The sequence below is a fragment of the Montipora foliosa genome, chromosome 9 (genome assembly GCF_036669935.1).
Source record: "Montipora foliosa isolate CH-2021 chromosome 9, ASM3666993v2, whole genome shotgun sequence".
Taxonomy (NCBI): Eukaryota; Metazoa; Cnidaria; class Anthozoa; order Scleractinia; family Acroporidae; genus Montipora; species Montipora foliosa.
The window spans coordinates 27,710,054-27,731,651 of NC_090877.1; the positions used below are offsets into that span (position 1 = coordinate 27,710,054).

Consider the following 21,598-nt stretch of genomic DNA (forward strand, 5'->3'; position numbering starts at 1 on the left):
TTTCTCAAGGGATGGTTCATTTCTAAGATCTTCCAGCAGCTTATCTTGTTCCACAGCGTTTGCGTACACAGTAACCAAGTATCCAATTATTTCGGCCCAAACACTTGGTTCCCAATCACCAATTTTCTTAGTCATAAGCCTTTCTCGGTGCCAGGTCGAACGTGCCTCCACAAAGGTGTGGGAACCATCAAGTAGAATTAAGCTATCAACTTCTTTTGTTTCTTCAAGTTGCAGAGCCATTTCGATTGCCACACATGCTCCAAACGAGTAGCCAACTAAACGATAAGGGCCCTGAGGGAAAGTCTCTCGAAGACACTTAATGTAGCTGGTAGAGAGAGAGTGGATTGAATCCCTGGGTGATGTGACGGTGTACTGTATGCCGAAGACTGGACAAGACAGGTTGCTGGCGAGAGTGCGCAATGGATCTACAGTGCCATTGATGTTATGAATCATAAACATAGGCTTCTGGTTATTCTTAACATCATTCAAGGGAACGATGTTATGTTTGCCGATGATTGGGAGAGGGAGCTCGACTTTCTCGGATTCTTCAAGTTTGGATGCGGAACTGCTCGTGCTGGTCAGTTCTCGCATTTTGTGTACAGTAAGTAGGCGCACGTCTTTCATGTTCATCTGAATGTCAAAATCGCGCTCCAGGGTTTGGTGGATTTCAACTCCCATGAGGGAATCTAAACCTGAAAAAAAATATTGGCATGCTGTGTCAATAATTGTACATGATCTATTACGAAAAGGAAGGAGAAGTTACAGATACCATTAATTGTCGATTTTGGACTAAATTCGTTCCCGTAAAACGAGTGTGATGTCTTTTACTTACTTTCCTCTAAATTGCCTCAAGGGATTAGAATAGCATTATGCGAAAATCAAATGTAACGTGCCATTAGGGAATAAAAAATTCCCAACGGTTACACTGAAGAAGGGTTCTACACCGGAAACGCCTGTGATTTTTATAAAAAAACTACTGACACTTTTTGATATTTATTTTATATCACTCTACTTTATATGTATATGTATATATATATAGAAAGTTACGAGAGACTCAACACTCGACAACTTCTGGGGAAAACTTTAATTGCCCTGAGCGGGATTTGAATCCATGTCCCCCAGATCACTAGTCGGGTGTGATGACACTACACTATCAGGACAACCATGCTGGTAACATGGCTGATTGATCACTTAATGATTCAGCGTTATCACATAGAAAAACTGACCCACATTAAGTGACACATTAAGTGATCAATCAGCCATGTTGCCAGCATGGTTGTCTTGATAGTGTAGTGGTCATCACACCCGACTAGTGATCAGGGGGACGTGGGCTCAAATCCCGCTCAGGGCAATTACAGTTTTCCCCAGAAGTTGTCCAGTGTTGAGTCTCCCGTAACTTTCTCTCAATTTCTCCTCAACTTGGACTGTGAATCCATTTGCGATCCTCCTGGGGGTGATACGTTGTTGGCTCAAGGGATCTACTTAACTGACTATATATATATATATACATATATAGAGAGAGAGAGAGAGAGAGAGAGAGAGAGAGAGAGAGAGAGAGAGAGAGTTGCATATAAACTGGAGCGGAAGACAAAACTTCTCGAAGGTCCAGGAAATTTAATAAATTTGGCTGATTGATCACTTTATTAAATTTTCTAGACCTTCGAGAAGTTTTGTCTTCCTCTCCAGTTTATATGCAACTTTAAATACTAACTGAGGAGACAACGTGCATCCTTTTGGATCCTTCTGTTGGGAGTTTATCGTTTGGTCAACCACTACAGATATTCAACCCCTTACGGCGGCTGGTATATCGGAGGATAATGCCCAAGGCTGAAAGATTGTCCGAAAAATCAGTGAAGATACTGGTTAGCCACGGGATTCACCGGCTGCTAACCAGTATCTTCACTGATTGCTCTGTCGCCAGCAGGGTTGTCGTGAGGGTGCAGTGGATAGCACACCCGACTAGTAACCAGGGGGACGTGGGTTCGATTCCCACTCACGGCACATATGTTTTTCATTCAAAAGGATCAGTCAGTGGTAGTTCACTGCTACTGGCTAGTGACTACATAGTTGGATTTCCAGCCTTCTTCATACACAAAAGTATATATGGCCGAAAGAGTACTGTCTGCAGTTAGATATAGCTTTTTGGCATTAGAAAGCTTTTGCTTTTATGTCCAAATTGAGCACTCTACTAGGATGAGTCATTGCCGCTAGCAATTGCGCATGCTCACTTGCTCGCTAGTTTGAGCACTCTGGCATGGCTTAGATGTACCACATGTGTGGGACATTTGGGGTGGCTTTTTAAGCTTAACCTCCCTCCTAGACATCAACACTGCACTTATGAGGCCCAGAAGGCCGAAACTGTACTGTCTGCAACTAACCAAGATCTGATAGAGTCGTGTCCGGATTTATGGTAGAGACATCTTTAACTCCGAGAATATGCGCAACAGCTCCAACCAAATCAGACCCAGATTGTTTGTCACTCTTGCTCGTTATCTTGGATGCCGGTACATACGAAGACATAACTGGGTGTTCCTGTGATAGGAATCTGTCCAGCACACTCAAGCAGCTACTCATGCGCTGTGGAAGTGTCCCACCAATCACCGTCTCATTTGAACCACCCATTGTGTCCTGTTGCATAAAAAAGATATCCTTTAACAGTTTGCTTCAGAAAAAGGACCTTTTCCTCTTTGAGTAACGTTCTAGATTTAGAACTTTTCTTGATTTAATCACATGATACTCATGTTAACAACAAACTCTTCAGTCCTGAATTGACAAAGCGGAAGCCACACTAAAGGAAAGCTCCTGAAATATGCTCTGATGTAAAGGTTACGATGGGTCTGTGTTTAACCGCTAAGTCAATCGTCTTTTTTTCTTTTTTAATAAAGAACAGTTTAAATTGCAGACATGTAAAAAAACACTTCGCTAGGGTGGGACAGTATAGCACTATTCAAGATCCAACTATCAGAGAATCTTTGTGAAAAAAGTTTGCCTCATAAGTATAAGCTCATCATTTTCATAATAATCCTCTAAGAAATCGCACTGAACATTGAAATTGCTTCTCATAATCTGCTACCTCTAACAATTAAAGCCTGCTAAATCAGGTAATCTTCGTAAGGCGTTGACTTAGAGATTCAAATTTTAATAATGACGTCAGAAAAGATTATCCTGGTCAAGATGCCGCACCTGTATGAGGCCAACATCTCCAATAGCCCCCCACTGGATAGCTAGACCGGGCAGACCGCTCTTCACGCGATCCTCGCATATTCTCTCCATAGCAGAATTGGCAAATCCATAGTTGGTTTGTCCAACATTTCCACGACCACTGGACACTGATGAAAACATCACAAACCAGTGAAGATGCTGTGCAACATCCGTTTGTCTCGTAACTTCATCAAGGTACACAGCCCCACAGTATTTGGGCTTATTAACGGCTTCAAAAGCTTCCACTGTTTGATTTTCGAACAATGCATCCGTCAGCACCACAGCCAGATGGAAGATTCCGCCCAAGGGACCCAGTTTACGCGCTTTATTTACGACATCCCTGGCTCCTTCTTTTGTTCCCACGTTATCTGTTAATGTCAGGACTTTGACACCCATTTCCTCCCAGACTTTGACTCGACGAGCCTGGTAACCAGTACGAATACCTAGAAAGCAAACAAAATCAGTTTATATGAAATGAAATCCGCTTATAGATGTTCACATACTCCATAAACGCAGAGTCTAATTAAGGTTAATCTAATCTAATAAATACTGGCGTTTTACGATTTTCTGTTCGCGGCACCTAAAGATGTATGTATGTTTCAGGTGAGGGAAAGAACATTTTTTAAATGTAAAGTAAGATCTCACAAAGGGAATGGATAGGTAGGATAGTACGCAAGGATTTGGGTCAGTCAAATAAAAGCATCTAAAGAATGAAGGGCGTTTCAACCACATCTGGCAAATAAAATATCATGGTTTTCATATCATATCATATCATCATATATCTTTATTTACCCTCAGATTTTTAGAGTAGCTTGGTGTAGCTAATATCTCCGAGCATTTACCCTCCCAACCATGATACATCACAGAAGACAGACCATAACACCGGGAACTACATGCCCTATCGTGTGCAATAATGAGACCCGAGGGCTATCGGAACGATCACTTTCGAAATTTTTGTCCTAAGGCATAAGGTCTTCGGCCCACTCGCCAAAAGAATCTATTTGCTTGAGATCTGTGTAGCCTGTGACGGATAAACATCCGAATAGTTGCACTGCTCTTGAGGAACTGAACATTTAAGGCCCATGAACTGTGAAGATTATTCATGTAGTAGGTATTACTGAAAAAAAAAAGGATTAAATCTTGGACTAGACTTATGTTAAATTTGACGACGTTTCGTCCGAAATCATCGGACTTCATCAGGTCAATGGTGGAGTCTTGACTAGTCATGCAATACGCGTGACTGGTCACATGAGAGACGGCGTGGAATGTTGCGTGGCAACTCGTCCCATCCATGTGATAGTTTGAAGCGTCATTACCAATCAGAGTGACATTAATGAGGAGGTTTCCTATGTTGGCGATGCCTTCGGGAAAGGTTGGAAATGTTGCTATCCAAAATGGCCTTTCCGGAAGGCAGCAGAAAGCGATCAGGGAAGATCTTCCACCACCCCGCACTCCCGTTCGAGAGAGAGCCCTATATCCAGGGCTTAAGCGAGAGAGCTAAGAAAGCCCAGAAACCAGTAGGCGTCACCACGACCTTCAAACCGGCTAACTCTTTACGTGACAAACTGGTCTATGTCAAAGACCTTACCGCAAAGAAAAGCCGTTCCAGTGTCGTATACAGCATCAAATGCGCGCACCCAAGCTGCAATGAGACGTACATCGGTGAAAGCAAGCAAGCCCCTTGGCCAACGATTCTCGCAACACACCAAACCTACGTACTACGAGGCCCAGAACGCCGCAGTCTACACCCATGCCAAAACAACAGGGCATCAAATCTCCCCTGAGGTAGCTATCTTGGACCAGGAAGAACGGTAGTTGGAGTGAGGGGTGAAAGAGGCTATTTGGGAGAGGGTTGAGGCACCCAGCCTCAACAAGAAGGGAGGCCTCCTTTTCAAACTATCACATGCATGGGACGAGTTGCTACCCAACATTCCGTCTCTCATGTGACTAGTCACGCGTATTGCATGACAAGTCACGACTCCGCCATTGACCTGATGAAGTCCGATGGTTTCGGGCGAAACGTCGTCAAGTTTAACTAAGTCTAGTAAAAGATTTAATCCTTTTTTTCATTTACGACCTATGCGGGCCAACAGTGCATTCACGATTGGCTGCCGGGATCAGCACTTGAAATAACCCTGAATAAACAACTGCAAGCAATACCGAAAACGAGAAGAGGAGTATCGAACTTACATTTGCATGTCTAGAATCTGATTTGAAAAAATATTTTTAGCCGCTTATGTGAAAACCAAAACAGTCTTAAGTAGAGTGGTGACTCACTAAATTTTGCCGAAAACTCTAGTATGTATTTTCTTACCACGGCGACTTGTAAGGATCAGATTGCGTGCACCTCTTTCCACCAACCAATGAGCTAGTTCCAAACCAAAGCCGCCAAGTCCTCCAGTCACCACATAACTGTTACAAGGATCACAAATGCTACGTGCATGCGCTACAAGTTTGACCACTGACTTAGTTTGATCTTCGGGCCTCACTTGAATGACCACTTTGCCAATGTGTTTGCCTTGGGCCATAAATCGGAATGCTGGCTCGATCTCATCTCGGTCAAATACTGTGGTTTTCAAAGGTCGCACAGCGCCTGATAGAGTAAAACACAAACAACAGCAGAAATCATCGATTCGCTCTAGTTTCGCGCTCTTTGTGGACCTCACTGGCTACTTGAATGTTGATTAAAACGGCCAATAGTTCATACGCACATATTCAAGCAAACTATACGAAGCTTAAAACTTTCTGCATTATGCATTTAAGTTTGCAGTCACCACTTTACCTGACTTGATTCCATCTGTCAGTAGTTGAGAGACTTGTATCCATTCAGGGTTATCTTCTTCAAAGATGGCATCTAGCAAGATTCCATGGAAAGCCACGTTCTTTAGGAACAGAGCCATCCCTAGGGGACTATTATTAGACAAATCATATTTTCCGATTTCCAGGAAGCGGCCATGACGAGCTAGACACCTCAAACTAGCTTGCAACTTTTCCTGCGCTAAAGAATTGAGTACCACCTGGACACCACACCCATTTGTTCCATGCATTACCTACATAAGATAAAAAGATAGAAAAATCCCAAGTTAAAATTAAGCGTTTATATACATCTAATTAAATGCGCTTCGCAAAAACCAGACTGGTGACTTGATTATTCGCGACATATAGTTCCAGAATAAAACCTGATCACAAACGCTAGGGCCTACCTCACTAACACACATCTAGCGTGATCTTATCCATAGTCTAGTTCGAGATTCTTGCGTGGCTATCTCAGTAGCCTCGATACGTTTTCGGGCCCCTTTCTGACCCTACATTTGCTTCAGTATCTCTTAAAGAAGGTCTTTCATGGGATACAACAACTCTTTTGCATTTTTCTTTTCTTGGGAACATACCAACATTTCAGGTGATGACATTTTTGCACGTTTAAAAAGAAGGTTTTCGAATGGAGACACGCAACCTCTGTGGTTCGTTGACTGAGTTTAAACCAAAGACAGTTATCTAATCCTGGCAATAGGCAAATGACGTTCAAGTGACATTTCCATTGTCATGGTTGTTTCCGTCTGGTCGAATAGATCTGGCCTTTACTTGACAAAAAACTGCTGCTCGGATCGCATTGGCTAGAGGGAGTATCAGAGACTAGGTTTAACTTTAGATAAATAGCTTTTTCAAAACCCTGCTAACCATTTGCTCAAATGACATGTCCCTTGAGTTGCCGATGTTCTCAGGTTTTAGATCTGGGAAAGTGGAGATCAGATACTCTCTTTTCTCCTTTGTTCCTACAGTTGTGAACACTTCACAGCCCATCTTAATGCAGATAGAGATGGCTGCCTGACCTACGCCCCCAGAACCTGAGTGAATAAGTACAGATTCTCCATTTCGCAGGTTGGCACGAACAATCAGGGCATAGTATGCTGTGGAATACACTACTGGCACAGAAGCTGCGTGCATCAGGCTCCAGTCTTTAGGGACCTAGAAACATGACAAGATAGCAAAGTAGTTTGTCTTCAAAAAAAGGCATATTTTTTAAAGTAACCAAATATCTTTCGGACAAGTGTAGAGAATTATTGAAGCAGAAAAAGGTTATGCTTATAAGATGCTAGGGGTGTGTGGAAAACCTGGAAAGAGTAGGTCCCCTAAACTTATCAAATAGTAAATTGTACAAATCGTCATTCCTATTGGCATCCTCTAAATGTGAATGGTGAGCATTTAAGTTTAACTACAGCAGGGTCTTTGTTTTCCTCACACCCAGGCTGGTAAGTGGAAAATGAGGACATACTTTACTGAAATTGAATCCATTGGAAACTCGGAAAAAATCCGAGTTCCAGATGGGATTTGAACCCACGACCCTCCATGATCAGTGGTTAGAGCATCCGATCAAGGAGCGTCGTGGGCCCAAATCCCACCTGGAACTCGCATTTTTTTTTTCCGAGTTTCAAATGGATTCAATTTCAATAACATATATTTGTCTTCTCAGATTTGCTCAGAAACGAAAACCTCGTAAAAATGTAATATATCAAACAGTAAATGGCAAAACAGTGAATTTCTGTTATTTTCTCTTTGTTTACAATGAAATGTAAATAATTTCAGGGAAATCATCCCAGGGTCTTCGTTTTGCACATACCGGCCAGGGTATGTGGAAAACTAAGACTCCGCAGTAATTCACCTAAAATCGCTTACCGGCCACTGTGGGCAAACGGAAAACAACAGGACTGACGACGCGATGTGCTATTCACTGCTTGATAAGTTTTTTCTCTGGGAAATTTTCGTTTTCAGGTTTTTCGTTTTCCACACACCCAACTAGGAGCGGCAATATCGTGTCCCAAGTAATTTAAATGGAGAAATTCAACCATACAGTTTACAGTAATCAAGAGGAATATTTGTATTACATATACCACCATTTATTTATTAACACTGCAGTTTTGGATTTTTTTCTTCGTGAATCAATCGTAAAATGACAACGAATTGCTCACTAAGGACCTCTTAACATATTTAATCATAATTTCACCACAGTGCCACGGGATTCAATCTTCAAAATTGACATAAAGATTTTAATAATGGTATGCTAAACTAGCTATGGTCTTACAGTCTGTGAACATTAAATTGGAAAGAAATTGTGCAAGTGTAAACTAATTTGAAGCAGTCAGCCAATTTGATATAATACTGCGTGCGGGCAAACTATCCGTGAAGGTTACAGGTTTTGAACCTGGTGGTTTTCCAACTTTATCTATGTTCAGTTGTCAATGAAACATCACCTGCCAAGTAAACCTCTGATCTGCCATAACAGTGGTGGCCAAGGCTTGTGCAGGAAGCAATCCCATTATTCTCTCATTTTTCTTGTTTCTTCCCGAAAACTCCATTCCTAGAATGCAGTCTTGGTGTGCTAAATCTCCTGGGAGAGCATCTGGAGGCAGTTTTCCTGTAGCAAGCATGATGTCACGGAAGTTAAGAGATGTATAGTACACTGTGCACTGCTCTGTGTTGCCATGTGTTTCTGGTGCATACTTCAGATGAGACGCAATCCATCGTAATGAGGAGAGATCCCCTCGCGTTAGCACATTCACATATGCGTGTTCAGTTTCTTCATTAACATCTGAGTCTTCCATCAGAACGTGCCTGTATGTGAAACACAGCAACCACATATTAAACCACAATTCATCAACATGGCTCTGAGTTGCTTGGTCGCCAATCGGCCACTTCGAAAAATACCAAAATAATCTTTGTTTGTTCCGCCATATTTTGCATAAGCATTGTTTCCAGTTTCTCTTGGGACGTACAATGGGCGAAAGAGAAATCAAAAACAATGCTTGCGCAAAATTTCGGGAGACAAACAAAGAGTATTATGGTGTTTTCCTCAAAAAGGCAAGGGCCCCTGAAAGGTAAAGTTTTTGCTACCCGATCTGTGACTGTTGCAATAATGCAAAAGATTGCAAAAGACTGTTGCAATATTGTAAATTATGCCGTGAAATTTTAAAACGTGATAGCAAATAGCTTCACTTTCACTGACGCGCCCTTTTTGTTGTTTTCTTCGACACTAAATACAAAGCAGTTAATGAGTACTAGACTATGCCAAAACCAAAACTGGCATTTTTGTATGTCCTTAATAATAATGCCTCTTGGGGTTTCCTGGTCATATCACCCTTTTAAAAACGAATTGAACATTTTTTAAAGGAGTTTTCTTTTCAGTAGACCCCTATGGACCCATTGCATAAATGGCGCTGAAATTTGAATAACAATACTTACACATCTTAAACCTCACATCTACGCGACGAATCCTTTGTTTAAAAAGCAGTAACACGAGGCTTAAGATGTATAGATGCGTAGATTTTTACTTTAAAGTTATCCTCCCCTAGTGCGGGACGGCTGCGTAAAGATGGAGCAACTAAACGTTTCACAAATGCTCCATCATAGAGCAGCCAGAGTAGATACACCAAATAGAATACGCTAAACTATCGATAAAAACTAATAATAATAATATAATAATAATTTATTACTTATTAGGCGCAAATTAACATCTGAATATGATCAAATGCGCCTTACAACCAAAACTACTCCTAATAATTACAATAAAATATAATAAAGAATACTTGAAATTAATAACTTTAAAAGTAGTCAATCTAACTAATCTAACTAAAGTTAATGTAACATACCATAAGAAATTCAGCGGTGACGGACCTCCCGAATTATCTCGCCTTGTGAATAAATTGTGCAGGGCCTGCGACCTCAGTGGACGAAATAACGTTACTGTCCCTCTTTTTAACACTTATTTTTTTAAAACGGAATCATTTAAAGAGCTACCATACTATAGGTCACTGTCTCTTATTAATTATGGGGCCCCTCACCGAGTAAGCAACTACATTTTCGAGCTCAGTCAGTACAGTCGCTCCTTAGGCATGCCCAGGATGCTGAAGACGTCTGTGTGTATTTTATTTATTTAGAAGTTTTTGTATATTCCTGTTCCAAATTTGCACGACGGTAGCAGATTTTAATTTCTTAATAATATTATGGTCAAAACTTGTATTGAAGGTGCATGTCTTATACCACTTTAAGTTATATCCCATAATTTACACGACTCCACAAGCTTTTTGATTTTTAACCTTATCGTGTATAAATAAAGGAAATGATGATGATGATGATGAAAGAGCTCATTGCATCGTCTCCTTTGACGGCCCAGTAAAAGCAAATCGTGAAATCATCGAAATGCACTGCGACAGCAATGAAAGTGGTTTAGAAAGTTCATTATTCCCGGGTGGATGTAACAGACACCGAGTCCTGTCATGCGCAAATTACGAAAGAGATACTGGCAATTGTTTTTGCGTTTAAGATGGATGTGTGGTTGTCTCAAGAGCTGCAAGAGATGAACTACTCACAGGACTCTACAACTCCCTCAAGGGGCTGTCCTCAAGAGCAAGCGAGAGTGCCAAATGGCGTGGCATGACGCGGGGCATCAAGAATCACGTGTTGACCTATGAAGGGTGAAAAGAATATAAACAAAGGCAAATTAAGCTAAGATAAAGACAAAGATGCTGGACCACAGGTCGTCACTCCTGGTTTCTTGAAGTTCTCTATGGAAGGGGATGTTGATTACCGTAAAAGCAGTCAGGGCCACAGCCAAGGAAGTGAAAGAAGAAGAGGATCTTTGTGAATTCCAAGAAAGCCGGCTCAGACACTTTTCTATAATCCCCGTCAAAAAGATCCCGGCACCAAGCCATCTTAGAACCCTCCTCCACCATGTCAATATTTCACGCGGGAAAAGTTTCGGGATTCCTGGAAAAACGCCTTACTCTTTGCAACATTGAATAGGGAAAGAGTAGGTTTGTGACTGAGATTGTTGCTCTACCTGACCAAAGGAATACAGTGTCCACGAAAATTCAATTAAGTCCAGCAAAGAACCTTCTTTACAGAACTGGGCAATTTTTGCAATTGAGACCCTTCGCAGGTAGGTGATGCTGTGCTATTTATTAGGCCACGGTATGCTGAAAAGAAAGAATGGAAGTAAGGTACAGTGATGGAGAAACTGAATGAAAGATCCTTCCAAGGCGTTCCTTAACGAAGCAGAATTGATCTTAAGAAAGCCGTAAACCCGCTTCCAGGGAACCGGCTAAGTAAAAGAATCAGAAAGAGCTTCATTTTCCTCTGTCTGAGATTGACAAGGCCCCACATCCACTTTCCAGCCAACCATGTCTACCAACTACTCCTAGACCTGCATATCTTTAAGGAAAGAGAGATATAATCCACCCAAATTTTTCCGTTTTTTATAAGAGACAATTGCTTAAAGTGTCCAGACAAGTGCGAGGATTGTTTTCTCTTTTGTCTAAAGACCGGACTTCAAATATAAACATTTGTTTCATCGAAACCAGCAAATTTGAGAATTCTCGATTGCAGACTTCTTCCTCATGTGACAGGAAAAAACTAAATCTCTTACAGCTACTGGGACTCGTGATTCACTATTTAATCTCATGCACTTGTTGCTTTCTTTGTATTTTCAACAAAAAGGAGAGTAACTAAAATGAGTGAAATTTGTGCCATTTAACATCAGTATATGGGCTGTAATGATATACAGTTTCCAATACCATTCAATATTCACATTTCACATTCGCATATACGTCGTGACTTTTGAAAAAAAAACGTAACTTGTAACTCGGATCTCTCTTTCCTTGGTTTGAGTCATCGCGTGTTATCTTCGCTCCTTGTTTTACATTGTGTCCTTCTAATGTAGTTCCAATAACAAGAAAAATAAAGAAGTTAATTTTCTGACTGGTAAAACTGACAGCATTTGCATAAAGTCGGGCCCCCTTCAAATGACAAATATTGTACTACAATTATCCACAAGACTAGCAACTTTCATTGTGTTTCTTATCTTTCATGTCCTGTCTGTGTAGCTTGCACAGTTCATTCAATTTGTCACTTGAAATATACCGTAAAATTCCGAAAATAAGCCCCTCCATGTATAAGCCACTCCAAATATAAGCCCCCCAAAAGCGGTAACGCAAAAAGCCCTCCGTTAAATCGCCCTTTCAAATATAAGCCCCCAGGGAGCTTGTACTTGGAAAATTGCCCACAAATACAAAGTAAAACAAAGCAAAAACGGTAAATTTACTTCCAACTATAAGGCTAGCCCAATCGATTCGGAAACGCAAGTTTCCCTCCGTAGATAAGCCCCTCCAAAAATAAGCCCATCGAAAAAGGCCCTTGAACAATATAAGCCCCGAGGCTTATTTTCGGAATTTTAAGGGTAGTTCATTCTCGTGGACAAACGTCTTCTTAGGGTACGTTCGATTGACCGCATTCCGGAATAGGAATACATGAATAAAAGTTAGAAATCCTTCGTTTTTACGGAGATTCACATTAAAATTGTCAAACACCTGCTAAAATGCTATGTTAAACACACGTTTATTATTGTTGCTTCAAAACGCCAGACATACCTTTTTAAATCATCATTCCACGTATTCTTATTCCGGAATAGGGTCAAGCGAACGCGTCCTTAGTTTATTATTATCTGAATTGTTTCTTTAAACCTAACCTCAATTTTTATAGCAAACGTTTAATTTTAGTGTTGCAAAACAAATATTTCCTTTTCTCTCAAGCCGATTTTGCTTTTAAAGGGCTACTATAGTATTTAGATTTCAAAACTGCTTTAACTAAACAGTAAATGGCCCAAGTTTTAAACCTTGATTTAAAAAAGATACCTGTCTATTTTAACTGAAATTTTTCTTTTTAATGGTCCGCCATTACTAACTATTAAAGACTTAAGAGGGATGGATCGAGGAGATAATCACTCATTAGTTTAAGAATGCAATGCATGTATAGGCGGCTCAATTAAAATGCAGCGCGGAAGTTTCGGGTTTTCAGACTTTTAAAGTTATGTTTTGCATATATAATAAGTTATGTTTCACGCTGAAATTTTACGCTAGTGAATCAATGACGTCACTTTTCCCTTGATCCAACCCTCTGAGGTCCAACTGGTCAGTTTTGAACGTGAGTAGTGGCGGACCGTGAAATCCAAAACTCAGAGTAAACAGCCTTTGGATAAAAATCAAAGGTCAAAATTTTGCCAGTCAAGTGTTACTTTCAAAATCTGAAAAAAAAAGGAACTGATTTTTTGATCATAGTAGCGCTTTAATGGGTGGACAACATACAGATAGTTACCAAAATGTCTCGGTACAGAAGTTGGCATTAGATGCATGGATCTATGCAAAACACAGAAAACTATTTTGCATTCCATATTATTTCTGACCTCATCCCTCTCGCTAGCTCAACTCTAAAGTAAGACAACTATTGGCTTTGCAAAGTTTCGCAGGGCATTTAAAGAAAATTACGAAAAGAAAGTGATCAATATGGCATGTGGTGGAAAGGTTTATCTCGGTAACCGAGTCATCTGAAATTTCTTCGGTGCGCCTAAATAGTTCTAAATTATTGGTATTTTAAGGAGAGTTACGCGGGTTTTTCCTTGCCTTTATTCTGTCATTCACGTAACGAATGTGTTTCGTCTTGCATACTTGTTGGTTCAATGTTGCAATGATGACCGACAAAGGAAAGGAAAACAAAAAGAACCCTTTGGAAGTACGCGAACAAGTACTAACCTGTATGATCCATATTTATTATCCTTGAAGACATTCATGACCAAGTCTAATTTTGTCAATGAATCAAACTGCATCATCACATTTTCTTTTTGTTCGGGGCTGGCCAGGAGACATCGAATTCTCTCCCCACCTATCTCTCGTCGAAGGCAATTTGTCATGCCAATAATCCCAGACGGTGACGTTGTAAAAGAGCAAAGCCAGATTGACGAATTGCCTTTCAGAGAAAGGGCAGTTTGAAGCTTTGGCACAAACTCAAATGATTTGTCCACATCAACGTAGACTGGCTTTTCGTGTGCTGTGTTGGTGCATCTGCAAAGGAGCAGACTTGAGACCGATCCAACTCTCTTGAGTGACACAACACTGAGTCCACAAGCTTCCAAAACCTTTACCCACTTTTCACCAGTCAGGAAATACTTTTGGTCTGCAATATCGGTAGTGGAGGCATGCTTCCCAAATGATGAGTTTAGAGTCTCTAAACTCGCAGTAAGTTCGTGTAAAAGTACAAATCCTTTTGGGCTCAGAGCTGATTTGATGTTATCCAAGGCACCAGTAACATTAGATGTCATATGGATGAGATTTGAAGCAATAACAAGGTCGCATTTCTTCAGTCCACCCGGGGGGTTCTTGGAAATGTCCCATATAGTTATCTCCACATTATCATCAGGTGAAGATTCTGTTATGGATGAAATTAGATCATCTGTTTGGTCGGTGGCTATGTAGGTTAGGTCCATCGTGGGATTAAGACTGATCAACGGGACAGCATGCGCAAAAACTTTGCCTTTTGCTGCACCAATTTCGCAGATTTTAAAGTTATTACCACTTTGATTTTCGATGACTATGTCCAACATGAGCTTCAAGCCATGACCATCTTGTATGGCACTGAAGAAATTATCCTTGGATACATCATTTATTCTTGACTGTTTAGAGGTTGGTTCGTCAACATAAGGAAAAAAGGAGTACTTTTCAAGGACCGGAAGTTGGCTGTCTTGTTTCCTAGGGGCTATTGCGGCATGGAGTCCTTACAAATAACAATAACATACAAGGTTAGACATTAACACTCTGGCCCAGTCGGTTTCAATCTCTCCTCGTAACTGTGAATATGCACACTCTAATCACATGTCGTTAAAAGGTGTGTAAGAAAATCATGAAGTATATTTTATGTACTGTGTAACAAAAACGTAGAAGAGTCCAGTGTCCCTCTGGAGTCCAGACAATGGTGCAAAATGTGAAAGGAAGATATTAGCGTACAAGTAAAACAAGCCGGGCGTCATTGCTATTCTTTATATCGAGAATTCTAATGAGGAGTGTTTAATGCTCTTGAACGTGACGTTTTATCGGTGACATGATAGGCTGTTTTTCTCATAAATTATTGATGAGTTTTTGAAACTTATCCACTGGATAAAGATATCCGACCTTTCAACAACTGGGGCTTGGTGCAGACTTCAAAAACTACTGCAGAAACGTAAACTGTGCAATAAAACATGTTGAAAGGGCAGCTTGCAGTTCAGTAAACAGTAAATGAAAGTATACTAGACCAGTATACGCAGATCGTTAAGAATGTGAGGTACGAGAAAATAATAACTACTTTAGGTGCCCACCTAGGAGTTCTACGCCTCCAGCTACAACCATGGCCATGTTGGGATCAAGTTTGATCTCACAGGATCCACCTTCTACCTTCTCCAAGTGGATTGAGGGATCGATTCGTAATGAGCGTATCCTTGTGGGCAGCCTCAGTCCCCGTCCAGGAAGCCTCAAGACTGACATTTGGAGCATGGTGTCTAGGAAGGGAATCCATTCACCCGTCCACTTCAGTTCACCTTTTGTTCCTACAATTAAAAAATAATCACTTTATAGGAATCTGTTGCAAATGGACGCTATCAATTCAATTTTTGAGGACATTTTCTTACAGGAACCAAAAAAAATCTATTCTCAATGCTAGGATTCGAACAGGTGAACTATTTGAATCTGGCTTTTCATTAGATAATGGAAGGGCCTTACTCCAAGACGTACCTGAGCTGTTTGCACCTAAAATTCCTTGGAAGGTAGGTCCATAATCATATCCTCTCAACCTCAGCTCTTTGTAGATACAATCTCCTGTCAAGTGGACATCTTCCTCAGCTAAAGGAACATCCTTGAAGGCTTCAGTCAGCACTGGTAATTCTGGAAGGAACATCTTTCCTGTAACCACCAAGCTTTCTCCCTCTGAGACGTCAAACTTATTTGAAGCTGGCATTACGTGGACTGTTAGTGTTACAGTTCCCATCTTTGGTAGGATGGTAGCGCGATGAATGGTAACATCTTCAAAGACAACTGGTGTGTGTTCTAAAAGAAGCCCTACCGATTTTGCCAGGGTCCTCCACGCCAAAACTAAATAACCAGTAGCTGGGAACAGGACACGTCCATCTATGCAATGCCCTTCAAGGTACTGATCAGATGAAGATGGTGAGATATCAATATCAAAGTTGCAACATGTTCCAGCTTCACCGTTGCTGCTAAACTGGAAATCGGTAGAAATAGGAACATCCCACTCTTGGGAGTGGTCCCATTCCATGTGTGGAGCAATGGAAGGGGTAGAAACATGAACGGGGAAAGATGCTCTTGTCAATGAGATTGGTGTAGGATCGAAGTTGATGCCACTTGAGTACAATTTGCCAAGACCTGACAAAAAGAATTCGAGGTTGTTTGGATGATTTCTTTTCATCAGAGGGATGATGATGGTCTGTTTGTTGAGAGAGCGCTTGAGAATGGCTTGCAGAAGGCAGTGAGGGGCAATTTCAATAACAGTAGCGTCACCAGGGACCTTCGAAAGAGCTTCCTGGAACAAAACTGGGCTGACCAAGTTGTGAACATGATAATCTGAAGACGAATACTTTGCCAGCTCAGTGTCCCACTTCTCTTCAGGAATGGAGGTGCTGATCCACCGACTTGATCTTTTCTTTGGAACAATGCATTTCATCAAGGCATCTTTGAGTGCTGGAGCTATGATAGCCATGTAAGTGGAATGGAAAGCAACTCCTGAAGTATTGACCTCCTTAGCAAAGATACCTTCTTCTTTCAACATTTTCACAAAGTTGTTGACAGCAACAGCATCGCCAGAGATTGTAACAGTGTCTACAGCATTGTGACAAGCAGGATTCACTCCTACTGGGCACCTCTTCTTAGTTTCTTCCCATGTTAGACCCACGGCAGCCATACCTCCTGGTGGAAGTCTGGCTTCCTGAACACATCGACCTAAGAAGCAAGTGACTTAGTCAATTCAAAATAAAAGTAATATTCAACATTTACAGTCGATGCGTTTGTGTGTCTTTATTTATTCAATTGCTTTTAGCGAAACCTCATTCTCTTGAACTCCTACAATAGCAGTCCACCGTTTAGGTTTTGAGACAGTTACAAACAATCTCTTACATTACATTCACTAGTAATACACATAGGTAAACACTATACCATTATTCCAGTTTTGGACACACAGCAGAAGGGAGGTGGGTAAAGCTACTATACATCAGTAGTCGAACATTGACGAAAAAAGGCAAACAATTCATGACACATCAAACTATGATAATTAATATGAGGATCTGGATAGAAAACATGACAATCAGTTCTTTAGTTGCAGACTGTAAACTAGTTGCACGTACTTTCCCTTAAATCCTGTAAATAACACGGTTATCTGGAATTACTCGGAGCCTACCTCTCCAGTAAGCAGCCATGATGACCTCTTTGCCAGTAAGACTTCCATCAGCATATGCACAGCCAAGTTCTCCTACACTATGACCAACTATTCCATCTGGGGTTATTCCTGAAGGAAAAATGACAATACAAAAATATATCTCTCAACTATACTCAGCCGATATACAAACATACAGTTGACTGCCGTGTCAGCTGCTATATTGTTCCACCCCCAATAAAACGCAAGATCGAATTATTTAACTAGCGTTACAAAATGATCTGCAGCAGAAGCTCAAGGATTCACAGAAAGGAAAAAGACTTTGCGTTTAGGGTGCTACTGATCCAATTTATCGTAATGTGATATCTGAAATAGTATCACCTAACTGCTAGTCAAAATACCGCTGCACGGTACAATGTGGTGAGACCGAAGAGTGCTGGTTGATACAACGTCCAATGCTCCATGCTTAAAACTGCCATAGGGTGTTTCAAATAATTTTTCCGTTCCACTTACCCAACCGTTCAAGGAAAACACGTTGTGTATTAAACTGATGCCATCTTGACATAGTGATAATAATGGTAGTGTGTCATGTAATGTAAAACCATTACAACTTATCCCAAATATTTCTCACCTAAAGTTGTCAAGCAATCAACTAATGCAATCTGAATGGATGCCAAACCAACAAATGAGTTGATAGTGTTGCTGTAGGTTTTTTCATTGCTGTCCATTATAACCTTAACCAGGTCAAGTCCATACTCCTTTAAAATTCCAGCAGACTTGTGTATTGAATCACGGAATGTAGGAATCTGCATAAGTTTCTCTCCCATGCCTTTCCACTGTGTTCCCATACCAGAGAATACATACCAGACAGGCCTTCTGTTACGCTGCACAGCCACAACGTCTTCAATGATGTTCTCACTGCCAATGATAGCATAACCCCTGTAGGGAAATGTGGCCAGTGGTGTTGCTGAAATTTCAATCAACAGAGACAATAGATCTGCATTTTCTACGTTGTTTCTTGCAAGTAGGAGTAGTTTCTTGACACCTTCTTTCGTCCGTCCTGATGCAGGAATCACAACTGGTAGGACAGGCTTCGATGGTACTTTGGTTTTCACCATTCTAGGAGACCTCAGTATCACATGAACATTGGAACCACCAAATCCAAATGAGTTAATACCAACCAGACCACCATTCCATGGTAATGGTTCAGCTACAACCTACACAACCCAGAGATCAAATAGTAGATGGTGGAAGCCCTTTCATCTAAATTATAAGTTTTATTTTATTGCTACTTTGTTTAATAAGGAAAGTAAAGCATCCTCTTGTTTGCTGTTACTTATATTTAAACCTTTGACTATTAAAACCAGTACCATTGGCTTGTAATATATTGACGAAATTTACAATATTATCTAAAACTGTACAAGAAAGACATTTGTTATATAGATACTGATGAAATAATAGGATTTTCCTTTTTGCTAAAAATCATATCTTCCTTGCGAGCAGTGAAGATATTTTAATCGTTTACATGTGAAGACATTTGTGTCCATAAGCCGATTAAAAGCGAGCTTCCCCTTTAAAGCATACTTTTGTGCTCTAATATCATTGTTTTCGACCACATTAACATTTATATGCCTAAATTTGACATTATCGTGAAATGATTTGTTTTTCGTAACTTTCATATCTAGTTTCTGTTCACAAAACATGCGTGTTTTAGAGGTCGGTGACCACCTTTTTCTTCTTACATGTTGCTTTTAATCTGGACATTTCATCAGTATCTATATAATAAACAGAACATTACATGACTGTGTGAGGACACGAATTTTATCTTTTTGTGCTGATACTATCAGCATTTGAAGATAAAATCCGTATCCAGTCACAGCCATGTAAAAGTATCCTATATGTATCCCCATTTATACCATGCCATACTAAGAAAACATAGCGAAGCAAATTACAGAGAAGCTATTCTTTATGTGACGGTTTTACACCCGACCTTCCCACTATGCATTATGTCATTATGCTTCCCATTATGCAAGTGACGCCATTTCCGGCTATTTCCTGCATTGATGGACCCCTGTCTGAGCCCAATTTTTTCCAATGCATTACTTTTGAGGTCAAAACTGAGAAAAAAAAGAATATATCAACAAACCAAAAGAATCGCTGGTTGTTCAAGAAGCTGATATTTTCACTGAAGAGCAAAGACACCAATAACCGAGGAAAGGAAATGAATTCGTATTTCACCAAATTTGTCGAGTTCATTCAAAAACCACCTTATTCAATGAAAGAATTCTGACAGAATGTCACCTTCAAAATTGGATAATAACCTTTTATTCATTTTATTCTGGTGACTGGAAAGGTATATGGAAAACAGTATGAACATGACTCCTTGGCAAGTATCAGAACCTCGATTGAGTGGTATTATTTCAAACTTTGTAGCCCTTTATCGACAATAACATTGTAACTTGCAATTGCATTATTTGCATTTCCTTCCATGAATACTATTATCCTTACTTTGGGATGGTCTTCAAACTCAGTACTATTATGAATTTATTTTGAGAAATAACGATGTTAAGCAGTGGAAAGTCAGTCAAAAGTCAGGGTCTGCGCATATGTCGCATTGATTGTGCTACCCATTATATTTTCTATTGCATGCTATAAAATCCATTTTCTCAGGTTACACAATGGTGATAATGGCCACGCGTTTTTAGACTCCGCTACTTTTGGTACTTTTAGCCTGCATTTTCAAGCACAAATGGAATCTAGTCAGCGAAAATCATAACTCCAATTATTATTATTATTATTATTATTATTATTATTATTATTATTATTATTATTATTATTATTATTATTATTATTATTATTATTATTATTATTATTATTATTATTTCCTAACTCAAATGGTTCTGCAACCTACAAGAAAAGACAGCATTCTTGATCTTGCCTTGAATAATAATAGTGATGTGATTTGTGACGTCGAGGTTGGTGAACCAATTTCGGATCACAATATTATTTCTTTATTTTCACCCCTATCATCGGAAATCATCTGAAAGAGGGAGGATTTTATGATTTCAACGAGGCTGACTGGTTACGCTATTATATATTAAATGAACTGTTCGAACACATTCCATGGCATGTGAAAGAAGTTTGGAGTGCGTGGACCGACTTATTTTTTACAGCCGTTGACGAGTGTATTTCAAAACAGAGAAAGAAGAAAAATCGCCGGGCCCCTTGGATTTCAGCTGAGATAATTAAACTTGTACGGAAAAAGAAGCGATTGTACAAAAAAGCTACAAATAGTAGTAATTATGAGTCGTGGTCCACTTACAAAAAGGCAAGTAATTTGTTGAAGAAAGAATGCACCAAGGCCCGCTGGGAGTACCTCGATAAATTGGCTAACAATATGCCGGATAATAGGGAACACAAGCTTTTTTGGAATTACGTGCAGTCCAGGCGTAAAGGATCTAATGATCTAATTGTCATAAAGCTGGACAATGGCAACGTGCTAACAAACGAAGGTGACATTGCTGAGTGCATGAATGAATATTTTGCTTCCGTTTTTACAGCCGAAAACTTTGATAACTTTCCATCATTTTAACAAGTTATCAAATCAAGGATCTTAGTCTTCTACCCTGTTCACCTAAAGATTTTAGCAAGATTCTAAGCGAGTTGAAACCTCGAAAATCTCCTGGCCCGGACAGTATACATCCCATGATCTTAACGAAATGCGCTGGAACCTTGGCTCCATCACTTAGTGTTGTTTGCATCAGGCATGTTATCACATAACTGGAAATTGGCTGACATTACTCCTTTGCATATGAAAAGTGCAAAAAACGATCGAAAGAACTATCACCCACTCAGTCCCATCACTCCCATCAGTGGTGTGCAAAGGGTGTGAAATGATAGTAAGACAGCAGCTTGTTTGGTTTTGGATTACAAACGAGGTCTTTATCACGGAGGAATTTGGCTTCTTGAAAGGGAAATCTTGTCTTTCTCAATTGTTATCTTCGTTTTACGATTGGGCCCGCAAGAGAAAGAAAGGCTTGACAACAGACAGATGTTATCTTTTGAGACCTTTCAAAAGCCTTTGATTCGGTGCCACATGAACGCCTTTTGACAAAGATACACGCATATGGTATCCAAGGTTCCCTCCTGTCTTGGCTTA

At 40.2% G+C, this 21,598-nt stretch overlaps 1 protein-coding gene across 2 annotated transcripts in view; it reads right to left on the bottom strand.

Annotated features, from left to right (window-relative positions):
* Nucleotides 1-21,598, bottom strand: part of LOC137969865 (fatty acid synthase-like) — a 44,978-nt gene that overhangs the window by 1,029 nt on the left and 22,351 nt on the right. For both annotated transcript variants that reach the window (XM_068816253.1, XM_068816254.1), the window contains exons 4-15: nucleotides 18,071-18,656; nucleotides 17,464-17,571; nucleotides 15,789-17,009; nucleotides 15,377-15,604; nucleotides 13,779-14,796; nucleotides 8,451-8,811; nucleotides 6,880-7,167; nucleotides 5,984-6,251; nucleotides 5,516-5,794; nucleotides 3,184-3,644; nucleotides 2,379-2,628; nucleotides 1-692 (exon numbers count right to left, since the gene is read on the bottom strand). The exon at nucleotides 1-692 is cut by the window's left edge. In XM_068816253.1, coding sequence (XP_068672354.1) covers nucleotides 1-692; nucleotides 2,379-2,628; nucleotides 3,184-3,644; nucleotides 5,516-5,794; nucleotides 5,984-6,251; nucleotides 6,880-7,167; nucleotides 8,451-8,811; nucleotides 13,779-14,796; nucleotides 15,377-15,604; nucleotides 15,789-17,009; nucleotides 17,464-17,571; nucleotides 18,071-18,656 — 5,760 coding nt within the window. The remainder of the gene's footprint in view (nucleotides 693-2,378; nucleotides 2,629-3,183; nucleotides 3,645-5,515; nucleotides 5,795-5,983; nucleotides 6,252-6,879; nucleotides 7,168-8,450; nucleotides 8,812-13,778; nucleotides 14,797-15,376; nucleotides 15,605-15,788; nucleotides 17,010-17,463; nucleotides 17,572-18,070; nucleotides 18,657-21,598) is intronic.